The 12,318-nt window shown below is 42.4% G+C and overlaps 1 protein-coding gene across 1 annotated transcript in view; it reads right to left on the minus strand.

The window, feature by feature from the left end:
- Window positions 1–1,016: 1,016 nt before the first annotated feature.
- The window catches only part of mpp3b (MAGUK p55 scaffold protein 3b), a 35,778-nt gene continuing 24,476 nt past the window's right edge, over window positions 1,017–12,318 (minus strand). The window contains exons 12-18 of the mRNA XM_060938960.1: window positions 8,102–8,137; window positions 7,078–7,239; window positions 6,872–6,952; window positions 6,601–6,694; window positions 6,362–6,470; window positions 1,871–1,999; window positions 1,017–1,489 (exon numbers count right to left, since the gene is read on the minus strand). Coding sequence (XP_060794943.1) covers window positions 1,310–1,489; window positions 1,871–1,999; window positions 6,362–6,470; window positions 6,601–6,694; window positions 6,872–6,952; window positions 7,078–7,239; window positions 8,102–8,137 — 791 coding nt within the window. The 3' untranslated portion in view covers window positions 1,017–1,309. The remainder of the gene's footprint in view (window positions 1,490–1,870; window positions 2,000–6,361; window positions 6,471–6,600; window positions 6,695–6,871; window positions 6,953–7,077; window positions 7,240–8,101; window positions 8,138–12,318) is intronic.

Raw genomic sequence — 12,318 nt, forward strand, 5'->3', positions numbered from 1 at the left:
TTTAGTTAATAGGCTACTATACTTTACTCCAACCTTTACAAATGTTTGGAAATCTTGTTGGTTTTTAAGAAAATGAAACAAAAGGTTTTTTTTTTTTTAATTTAACAAAATATTTAAGTTGATAAAGAATAAGAAAATGAATGTTGCATTTTTTGGTTAAAGGATTTTTTTCTTCATTTAATTTTTTTTTCAAAAATTTTCACAGGAAAATCAAATCATCAACTCAATATTGTGAACTGAACCAAATCATGAACTGGGTGAATCATTACATGCCTAACATACGTATGCTTGTGCTTGTGTCTTATAAAAATGATGGCAAGCCTGTTAACTTAATTAGCTAATTATTAGTAGAAAGTTGTTCACGCTCACCGTCACTTTAATTTTTACTTTCATCCTTTTCTGTTATACTCTCATTTCCTTTCTGTAGGAATAATCCCTATTAAAAGTCAGGATAGTGTTGTTTAACAGCTATCTAAGGCTAACTATTAGCTGAACTGTCTCTGTTCCTGTCCTGCAGCTCCACTCTGATTCCTCAACTCATTAGGTACTGCTAGTTGGGAGAAAAAAAAAAAATGTTGTGTGAAGTCAACAAAAGTATGACACTTTTTGGGATGTACAGTGTTCTACCTAAATTTGCTGACTTTTGCACACTTGTTTACACCTGGGACAAATGAACAAACCCAATCCACCTATTGATAATCTGGCATGTGGCATGTTTATGGACAGTGGGAGGATACCAGAGAACATGGAAGAAACCCACACAGACATGGGACGAACATGCCGAAAAACTCAGGACCTGTGAAGGTGACAACTCTACTTACTGCGCCAAAGTGCCACCTGCACTATAGTGGATATATAAAAAGCTTGTTAGGGTGCTAATTTGCTGTTGCGTTGTATCCGGTACCATGTGCTTATTCAGCTTTCACTTGAGATAGAATCAAAAATCAATAATAACCAATAATTAAATAATTTCTCATTTCACCAAATATTTAAGGGGCACAAATGTAAACTCTTATCTGTCCAATATTAACTGATGCCCCAGTTGTACTGGCATCTACTGGTGAGCGCAGAGTTTAAATAAGTAACACTTTGTCTGTACATGAAATTTCTGTCTGCATGGATGCTCATGTTTAAATTCCCTCAGTTGCACTGTTGAGCCTGAGCTTTGCTTGATGGATGCAAGACATGACTTCATGCAAGACTTGAGGCTCTATTAGCACAGCTACAAAACAGTATTTTAGATGCACTTCTGTGGTTGACGCAGAGGCAGTCAGGTTTATGAGCACCCTGTTACAAACTGAGAAAGGATTCATGTTCGAACCCAGCTGACTGGAACCCATTGCGGCTCTCTCTCCAGTCGATCAAGGATGCTTCTGAGTTCTGCACAAGCGCTGGTGGAGTCTTCTTTCACTAGGACCCTGTCCACCAGGTGGCCGTACTGCTGCTCCAGCTGTTCAGCTGAATGATGCATCTCCTGAAGCTCTTCCTCCTGTACACAGTGAGAGATGGAGAAACAAATGGGCCAAACTGCATTCTAATAATTCACAATATAAATGATCCATAATAGCAAAAAGCTCAGTTAAAAACTGCTTCACTTGCATCTAACATCTTCTCCTAATTGCCCAAAATTGCCTGTGTCAGAAATCATGGCCTTCCATGCAACTGGAAGATGGGATTAGATAGTGTACACTTTAGCCATATTTCAGTGTTTATTTTAAAACAGATATAGGTTTAAATCTTAGTATTTTTATCTTTTTATTAGTACAATAGGTAAGAACACTATGGTTTGCTATTTTGACATTTTTCACAGTCGAACATTTTGATTTTAAAGGCATCATATGCATGTCTTGTGGGGTTTAAAAGCTCTTACTGTGAGGTGTCCAGTGTCGCCTCCTGATGGTGATGTGTCTCTGCTGCAATGGTGGTGGCTCTCACGGATGAATGGCTTGACAAATATCACATAGGGCTTAAACTCAGCTGTGCGAAGGATTTTTAAAGCCTGATTATATAAAAGGGATGAAAATATTGCAATTAGCTATTAACCACGGCAGAGTGGCATGTGAGCACAATTCAGACACGCATCAAGCTCAGTCCAATAAGAATAAATGAAAAAACAAATAAGTAGATGTACCATTTTTATTGACAGCCCTGGGGAATATATCAAATAAATGCATACAAATAATCACCTTTGGAAAAATTCTCATTTTTAATTACCCTCATTCCCAATAACCCTGTTATTGCCTTTTATTGCTTTTATTTTAATTTTGTGTTTTTCTGGGATATTAATAGTTTCACACACACATTAAAGGTCCCATGGCATGAAATTTTCACTTTCTGAGGTTTTTTAACGTTAAAATGAGTTCCTCTGACCTTCTTAAGTCACCCCAGTGGCTAGAAATGTCATAATGTGTAAACCAAACTATGCCCACCCTTTGTCAACATTTGAGAATGGCGCGTCAAAATGGCGCGTTGATAGGCTCTTCCCTTTACTACGTCAGCAAGGGAGATGATCCCCACGCCCCCCCTCTGGATTCCCACCCACTGTATGGATTGCCCGCCCAGCTCAAAAGTTGCCACCATAGATACGTCACTTCAATTTTGTAGTGAGGAGACCATAGAGGACACAACAACATGGCACCACCTAAGCGAGCGAAACATGGAAATTGCGCTGTACATGGATGTGACAACACAGAAAGGAGTCTGTTTTTACTGCCGACGGGAGAGACCCTGAAGACGCAGTGGCTTAATTTTATTTACTCCAATAATACACCATCGAGTCTACCTAAGACGGTGTATGTTTGTCGGAAGCATTTTCCTGATGAATGTTTTCACAACTTGGGACAGTACAGGGCAGGTTTTGCACATCAACTGTCACTGAAGCCTGGGTCCGTACCAAGCATCCCTGCCGCATCAGCCACAAACACCGAACAAGTGTATAACTGTTAAGTCGTTTTGCTGTGTTTTAAAATCGGTGCGTTAGCCTTGCAATGGCTACATTAGCTGTGCAGCTAACCGCTTCCTGCAGTTAGCCAGGTACTCTGCGCTACAAAACCAAAAAGCATGCAGCATGCTCTGTTAAACTGAGTTTAGTCTGGAAATTGACTGTAACTTATGAGCTTATGTTTGACTATTGCTCCACAATGCATGTCTTCTGTTGGATAAGTGATATGTTGCTGTAGTTGCTGCTTCTATCCTCTTTGGTTATGGAGTGCGTGTTCAAGCCTAGGGTATTATACGTTCATAAACTACCACTCCGAACACTCTCACTCTCTGTTCTCTGTGTCACGTTGAGTTTACGAAAGGAGTCCGAGGGAGAACGGGGTTTTGTCTTAGCAGCGTGGCTACAGGCGCTGATAGCAGCGAGTATGTGTGTGTGCAGCTTGGTCAAGCCCCTCCCCCTCCCCCCATGGCCCGCCCCCACCCTCTACCCTTCCCCGCCTCCATGCTTCTCATTAGCAAAACGACGCACTGGGTAAGGGCTGAAATGGGGCTTTCTCCCAGGAGGCTATATCTACGTGCCGAGGGTTCATTTCGAGAAAGGCTGCGGATATAACATCCGGAAACCTCCACGAGCCCGTTTAAAGCATCAACAAACCACCATGCCATGGGTCCTTTAATAAAGAGTTTCACACACACACATATATATATATATATATATATATATATATATATATATATACTGTATATATATATCCATCCATTATCTGTAGCCGCTTATCCTGTTCAACAGGGTCGCAGGCAAGCTGGAGCCTATCCCAGCTGACTGTGGGTGAGAGGCAGGGTACACCCTGGACAAGTCGCCAGGTCATCACAGGGCTGACACATAGAGACAAACAACCATTCACACTCACATTCATACCTACGGTCAATTTAGAGCCACTAATTAGTCTAACCTGCATGTCTTTGGACTGTGGGGGAAACCGGAACACTCGGAGGAAACCCACACAGACATGGGGAGAACATGCAAACTCCACACAGAAAGGCCCTCGCTGGCCGCTGGGCTCGAACCCAGGACCTTCTTGCTGTGAGGCGACAGTGCTAACCACTACACTACCTATATATCTCATCTCATCTCATTATCTCTAGCCGCTTTATCCTGTCCTACAGGGTCGCAGGCAAGCTGGAGCCTGTCCCAGCTGACTAAGGGCGAAAGGCGGGGTACACCCTGGACAAGTCGCCAGGTCATCACAGGGCTGACACATAGACACAGACAACCATTCACACTCACATTCACACCTACGGTCAATTTAGAGTCACCAGTTAACCTAACCTGCATGTCTTTGGACTGTGGGGGAAACTGGAGCACCCGGAGGAAACCCACGCGGACATGGGGAGAACATGCAAACTCCACACAGAACGGCCCTCGCCAGCCACGGGGCTCGAACCCGGACCTTCTTGCTGTGAGGCGACAGCGCTAACCACTACACCACCGTGCCGCCCCTACCTATATATATAAATGCCAAATATATATATATATATATATATATATTTTTTTTTTTCAACACGAGAAGATACACTTGATATCTTCGCACAACTGTGTAATGTTCTTTATATTATATGGACACGTCCAAAAAAAAAACAAAAAGAAAAACAGGGGACTTCCAGATACAGATGGACAAACTGGTAATGGCTAACCAACTGGACATGGTAGTGGTGGTCAAACGGGAGAACAAAGCTGTGGTGATAGATGTGGCAATACCAAGTAACAAGAAAAAGGAACTTGAGAAGCTCGAGAAGTATCAAGGGCTGAAAGAAGAGCTAGAAAACATGTGGAAGATGAAGACAACAGTGGTCCCCGTGGTGATAGGAGCCCTCGGGGCAGTGACCCCCAAACTGGGAGAGTGGCTCCAAGAGATCCTAGGAACAGCGTCCGAGATCTCTGTCCAGAAAAGCACAGTCCTAGGAACAGCTAAGACACTGCGCAGGACCCTTAAACTCCCAGGCCTCTGGTAGAGGACCCGAGCTTGATGGAAAAAGACACTTTCTTTTCTTTGGTGTACTTGTACTGGGTCTATCATAATCTGACATGATTACACAAATGACCAATCGTGCGCACGAAATATAAATTATGTACGGTGGAGATCAATAATTATAAAGATTAATTTACATATGCACATGCATGCAATGACAGCAGCTGTCATGTTTGTAGGCTTGTAAACTCGCCGGCCCTGTCAAAGCAATTGGAAAATCACGGCATGTGAAATGCCAAAAAGCAGTTTTGGAAGTGGTAGCATAGTTAGACTGTTGTGAATGAAAAGACCAGATTTCATTCGTCACTTGTCAGCATGACTTGCAGAGGTGCCCACTCAACTAACCCCATACATACCACGCTGCAAAAAATTGAAAACTGAATTTGAGGAGAAAATTACTTAATACTAGTGAAATTATCTTGCTGCATGGACAGCAAGATGTATTTTTACTTGATAAGACATCTTAGAATAAGTTGGTTACAATCTAGAACTAGGTTTAATAATCTCAGAATTGGTGTCTTGTATTCTTCTAATAGGAAATGCAAGATCGTTTCAACTATTTTCAAGATATGTTCACTTGCTAAGATATCATTTTTTTGCAGTGCAGAAGATGTACAGGTACATATGTACATGTACTTGTTTAATAAGCTGTTAATTGGTCCAAAAACACTTATCAGAAAGTTTAAGCGTAGATAAATCCTGGCAGATCACTGACATTACTTTTTAGATTTTTCTGATGTGGGTTCTTTCATGCTTTGGCAGATCAGATGACTTGGATATCGTTTTGTTGGTCTGAACAGCCAGATGCGAGTCACTTGGGAGGTCTGCACTGTATACACTGTATACTCATATGACTAGAAATGATCCTTAAATTAGAACACCTTTACTTCATGTTAATTTTTCTCTTTGATCTTGAGAATGGGGCGGCATGCTGGTGTAGTGGTTAGCGCTGTCGCCTCACAGCAAGAAGGTCCAGGTTCGAGCTCCGTGGCCGGCGAGGGCCTTTCTGTGCGGAGTTTGCATGTTCTCCCCGTGTCCGCGTGGGTTTCCTCCGGGTGCTCCGGTTTCCCCCACAGTCCAAAGACATGCAGGTTAGGTTAACTGGTGACTCTAAATTGACCGTAGGTGTGAGTGTGAATGGTTGTCTGTGTCTATGTGTCAGCCCTGTGATGACCTGGCGACTTGTCCAGGGTGTACCCCGCCTTTCGCCCGTAGTCAGCTGGGATAGGCTCCAGCTTGCCTGTGACCCTGTAGAACAGGATAAAGCGGCTAGAGATAATGAGATGAGATGAGATCTTGAGAATGTAGCAAAAGCAAAAAAAAATTGCTTAACGGTTTTAATAAGGAAATAATTAATAATATAATTCTATGAGAGAGAGAGAGAAACTAACCTCTGGTTGAACATCTACCAAACATGTTTTATTTCTAGCCAGTACACCCCGAACAGACTCCAAGCTTGTCCCATATTGGTTCTCTTTATACTCTCCACACTCTATAAACCTAAAGCAGTGGAACAGGTAGAGATTAGAGATTAGCGCTGTACATTATTGTACATTTACTTACATGATTTATTGCAGATAGCAAACATGACCAAGAGTGTATAACTGTCTTATATTACAGAAGAACATACTTGTTACTCTGAATGTCTGCTTCAAAGGCCTGCTTTGAGATGAAGTGGTATTCAACACCCTCTTTTTCATGGCTCTTCCTGGGCCGAGTGGTGTCTGTTAAAATATTTGTATAAAATGAGGTTTCTGTGTGATGATTTAAAAATAACAGAAAAAGTATTACTCATGAGTCCGTGAATTATACCAGTAAGGAGTGGTACTACCCTTCCACTCTGACAATGTCTCTCAGCTGTACAGCTCTTTATTGTGTTTGGTCAGTAAACGCAGACTTACGTGGTACAGCTATTCCATATCGATGTGGGTTCTCAGCAATCACTCTTTGTTTCAGTTCATTGATTCGAGCACCCAGAGACCCTAGAGAGATGATTAGAGAAAATGGGGAAAAGAGTAAGGGAGAAAACTGAATATCGCTTCTTCACCCAATGCCAAAAAGACACAAGGACCTGGTTAAGATTGACACCAACTGTCTCAATTCTCACCAATTAACACCACCAGTCTGGGTTTGTCTGAAGGCTTCTGATGATAGCGGGTGACCTCTTCATACACAAGAAACTTGGGTTCCCCAGACTCTGCAGGCTGAGAGTCTTCAGGTGTGCTGTGTCGATCCTTACGACTTAACCGGAAACTTCTCCTCAGACTTGCTGAAATCCAGTGGAATACAGTGTGGTAAGGACTTTGAACAATATGTTCTTGAAAACAATTGCAATAAAATAAGCTGAAATGGAGAAATGTTTGTAAGGGCAGCACAAAACATCAGGTTAAAGAGAAAATATAATGACAGTTGGAGTGAGGTGAAGATAAATAACAGACAAGTCTCAGTGGAATCTCCACTTTGATGTCTGGATTCTTGTTTGCTTGCTTTTTTTTCTCAGACAGAATAAGGCTGCATATGTATTATTAAAAAACAAACAAACAAACAACAAGTGAAATTATCCATACAATATAACCACCATTCAGCTGCCACACATGACGATGTACAGAAATGGGAAGTGGTACCTGAATAGAACTCCCAGGAAAAGGCCTGACCACAGGTGGGTGCCACCGCCTTACACTTTGGAGAAACTACAACTAGTATTAGACCATCATCACACATCCAACACTGTTTCACTGGGACCAGTTACAGCAAGCTAGCAGCCATGCTGCAGACTCTGCCATGAGTTCAAAAAATGCTCCTCCGAGATAAAGCCATATGTTCTAAGCAAAACTCTCCTTAAAGCATGAAGTGCAGCACACTGACAGAAGACTCCTTCCACACACAGCACACATGCAGCACACACAGACACACACCAAGCGCCAACATCAATACAGACAATAAAGCGGCCAGACAGCAGCACTTGGGGTGAGCTGTTCTTACTGGACTATTGGTTGGGCTTGATGGATGCAATACGCATATCCCTGAAAGTGTGTAATGTTTTTACCACTGCCACATCAATAAGCATCACTAAATGCCAAAGCTACATTCAGCATGAGTGTTTGTGCAAAGAAGAGTGCTGTCTCACCTACCTATATGCTCTCCACTGCCCTCACAGTCACAGTCCTCTAGGACAAGGTAGGGGAGGGTAAAGGAGGAGGGGATGGGATGAAGAAAAGGGAGAATCAATAAGGAGCTGGGACATGTAGTATTTTGCAATACTACCTGTGTAATACTGGTAATACTACCTGTGCAATACTTACACGTGCAATATCACCTGTGTAACACACTTACAGTGGTGCTTGAAAGTTTGTGAACCCTTTAGAATTTTCTATATGTCTTATGTCTGCATAAATATGACCTAAAACATCATCAGATTTTCACACAAGTCCTAAAAGTAGATAAAGAGAACCCAGTTAAACAAATGAGACAAAAATATTATACTTGGTCATTTATTTATTGATGAAAATGATCCAATATTCCATATCTGTGAGTGGCAAAAGTATGTCAACCTCTAGGATTAGCAGTTAATTTGAAGGTGAAATTAGAGTCAGGTGTTTTCAATCAATGGGATGACAATCAGGTGTGAGTGGGCACCCTGTATTATTTAAAGAACAGGGATCAATCAAAGTCTGATCTTCACAACACGTTTGTGGAAGTGTATCATGGCATGAACAAAGGAGATTTCTGAAGACCTCAGAAAAAGCGTTGTTGATGCTCATCAAGCTGGAAAAGGTTACAAAACCATCTCTAAAGAGTTTGGACTCCACCAATCCACAGTCAGACAGATTGTGTACAAATGGAGGAAATTCAAGACCATTGTTACCCTCCCCAGGAGTGGTCGACCAACAAAGATCACTCCAACAGCAAAGCGTGTAATAGTCAGCGAGGTCATGAAGGACCCCAGGGTAACTTCTAAGCAACTGAAGGCCTCTCTCACATTGGCTAATGTTAATGTTCATGAGTCCACCATCAGGAGTCTCAGCATTTAAGTCTAGGCTGAAAACATATCTGTTTAGTCAAGCCTTTTGTTAATGGTGTTTATGAGGTAAAGGAGTAGATCTGGAGGGTCCTCAGACATAGAGTGTTTTGGTAAACTGGGATGTATGGATGCTGTCAGTCCCCACTCGCTTGCTCACTCGAGTTTGTTGACGGTGTAGTGGCTGGCTGCTTTATGTCCCGGGGCTCCCTCATGCCTGTGTTACCTTCTGGCTCTCTCCTTTTAGTTATGCTGTCATAGTTAGTTGCCGGAGTCCCTGCTTGTACTCGGTGCAATATGTATACTGTTCCTACTTATTCAGGTGACATTGGGCATACCTAACCACCTGTGTTTTCTTTCTCTTCCCCCCACCCCAAATCTGTCCCTCTGAGTTACATGGAGTGAACAGGAAATCTTTTGGTGGAGAGGGTGGGGACCTCGACTGGCTATCGTAGCCTGCAGGGAATCGGCCATCAGACATTCTGTCGCATTTCCCAGACCTGGTGAAATGTAACTGAATTGTCTTGGCCAGGCCTAAGGGTCCCATCTGCATCTCATCATTGCTGAGGAGTGTGCTCCCATCACCCAATCAAGCATCCAGCCAGAGCAGGTCATGATATATTTTTTACCATATTAACATGCCATTGTGTGTTATGCCTGATGTGAAGACTCTCGTCTCTGCGAGCCTACCACACAGATTTAATACTTGTCATTTTTAGGGCATACCTAACAACGTGTTTTCTTTCTCCCCCCCCATCTGTCCCTCTGAGTTACATGTTGATCCTGGGATTGAGATGCTGGCCTCTTCTGCCCCTCGGACCTGCTTGGTCCATCCTGGTGCCCTGTGTCTGGTCGGAGTTTTATCGCCCCACTCCTGTGAAGGACGGCCCCATGAGGACAGTTGAGGGTTATACCTGTTAAAACTGTTAATATTATAGTCAGGCTGTCTGTTGTTGCCCAAATGAGGATGGGTTCCCTTTTGAGTCTGGTTCCTCTTGAGGTTTCTTCCTCATGTCGTCTGAGGGAGTTTTTCCTTGCCACCGTCGCCACAGGCTTGCTCATTGGGGATAGATTAGGGATAAAATTAGCTCATGTTTTAAGTCGTTCAAATTCTGTAAAGCTGCTTTGCGACAATGTTTATTGTTAAAAGCGCTGTACAAATAAACTTGACTTGACTTGACTTGAGGAGAACACTGAATAACAATGGTGTGCATGGAAGGGTTGCAAGGAGAAAGCCACTGCTCTCCAAAAAGAACACTGCTGCTCGTCTGCAGTTTGCTAAAGATCACATGGACAAGCCAGAAGGCTATTGGAAAAAATTTTTGTGGACAGATGAGACCAAAATAGAACTTTTTGGTTTAAATGAGAAGCATTATGTTTGGAGAAAGGAAAACACTGCATTCCAGCATAAGAACCTTATCCCATCTGTGAAACATGGTGGTGGTATTATCATGGTTTGGGCCTGTTTTGCTGCATTTGGGCCAGGATGGCTTGCCATCATTGATGAATCAATGAATTCTGAATTATACCAGCGAATTCTAAAGAAAAATGTCAGGACATCTGTCCATGAACTGAATCTCAAGAGAAGGTGGGTCATGCAGCAAGACAGCAACCTTAAGCACACAAGTCGTTCTACCAAAGAATGGTGAAAGAAGAATAAAGTTAATGTTTTGGAATGGCCAAGTCAAAGTCCTGACCTTAATCCAATCGAAATGTTGTGGAGGGACCTGAAGCAAGTAGTTCATGTAAGGAAACCCACCAACATCCCAGAGTTGAAGCTGTTCTGTATGGAGAAATGGGCTAAAATTCCTCCAAGCCGGTGTGCAGGACTGATCAACAGTTACCGGAAACAGTTATTGCTGCACAAGGGGGTCACACCAGATACTGAAAGCAAAGGTTCACATACTTTTGTCACTCACCGATATGTAATATTGGATGATTGTCCTCAATAAATAAATGACCAAGTATAATATTTTTGTCTCATTTGTTTAACTGGGTTCTCTTTATCTACTTTTAGGACTTGTGTGAAAATCTGATGATGTTTTAGGTCATATTTATGCAGAAATATAGAAAATTCTAAAAGGTTCGCAAACTTTCAAGCACCACTATATGTTAACTGTACCATATATCTGCAAACCTGTTAATTTATGCAAATGTGTTAATTTTTATCTTTAAATTTGTAGTTTATTTCTTTTTATATATACATTTTTTTGTATACTTAGTACTTTTTGCACTACTTCGCTGCCTTAGCTTTTTTTTTTCTTTTCAAAAATGTCCTGCTTTTTTTGCTGCTGTAACAATTTAAATTTCCCCTTGTGGGATAAGAAAAGGCTATCTTATCTTATCTTATCTTATCTTATCTTATCTTATCTTATCTTATCTTATCTTATCTTATTTATAAGAGCACAGAGGCAGTTTCAAAGCAGGAAGCAGGTTCACTGGGAGAAGGTGTTATACAGGGGAGACATTGGGGAAGGAAAACACAGGGCTGTCTCACATGGTGTGTGGGCAACCGGTTGAGGGAAAGGGACCTGTGTGTGGTGTGCACATATAAATAACTTAAAGAGCCAAACATAACCAGTGCATGTAAGACAACATCGCAAATTAAAAACGTCTTAAATATTTAAGGACTTGATTTGCAGCAGGTGTTTTACTAGGGAGTATTTCCACTGTGTTGATATCACAAGATTTCCTGCCTATAAGTGTATAAGTGAGGTAGTGCACACCATTACTGCCACAAGCGTACTCAGAGTCACATTGTTCAAAAGTGGTCTCAGTCTGCTGCTGCACTGAATACTCCACTGAGATTTATCAGCATAAGTGCCATTAGCATGGAGGGTTAAATGGGAAATTAAATTGTGCATTTATCATAGAAACCTTGCTGTTTGGGAGCAGAATTGCACATTGTACATGCAATCACATCACACATCACATTATCTCTAGCCGCTTTATCCTTCTACAGGGTCGCAGGCAAGCTGGAGCCTATCCCAGCTGACTACGGGCGAAAGGCGGGGTACACCCTGGACAAGTCGCCAGGTCATCACAGGGCTGACACACAGACACAGACAACCATTCACACCTATGGTCAATTTAGAGTCACCAGTTAACCTAACCTGCATGTCTTTGGACTGTGGGGGAAACCGGAGCACCCGGAGGAAACCCACGCGGACACGGGGAGAACATGCAAACTCCACACAGAAAGGCCCTCGCCGGCCCCGGGGCTCGAACCCAGGACCTTCTTGCTGTGAGGCGACAGCGCTAACCACTACACCACCGTGCCGTCCTGTACATGCAATCCATTTTGATAAAAAATAAAAAATGATCAGTAAT

This window comes from Neoarius graeffei, chromosome 14 (assembly GCF_027579695.1).
Source record: "Neoarius graeffei isolate fNeoGra1 chromosome 14, fNeoGra1.pri, whole genome shotgun sequence".
In the NCBI taxonomy this organism is placed as follows: Eukaryota; Metazoa; Chordata; class Actinopteri; order Siluriformes; family Ariidae; genus Neoarius; species Neoarius graeffei.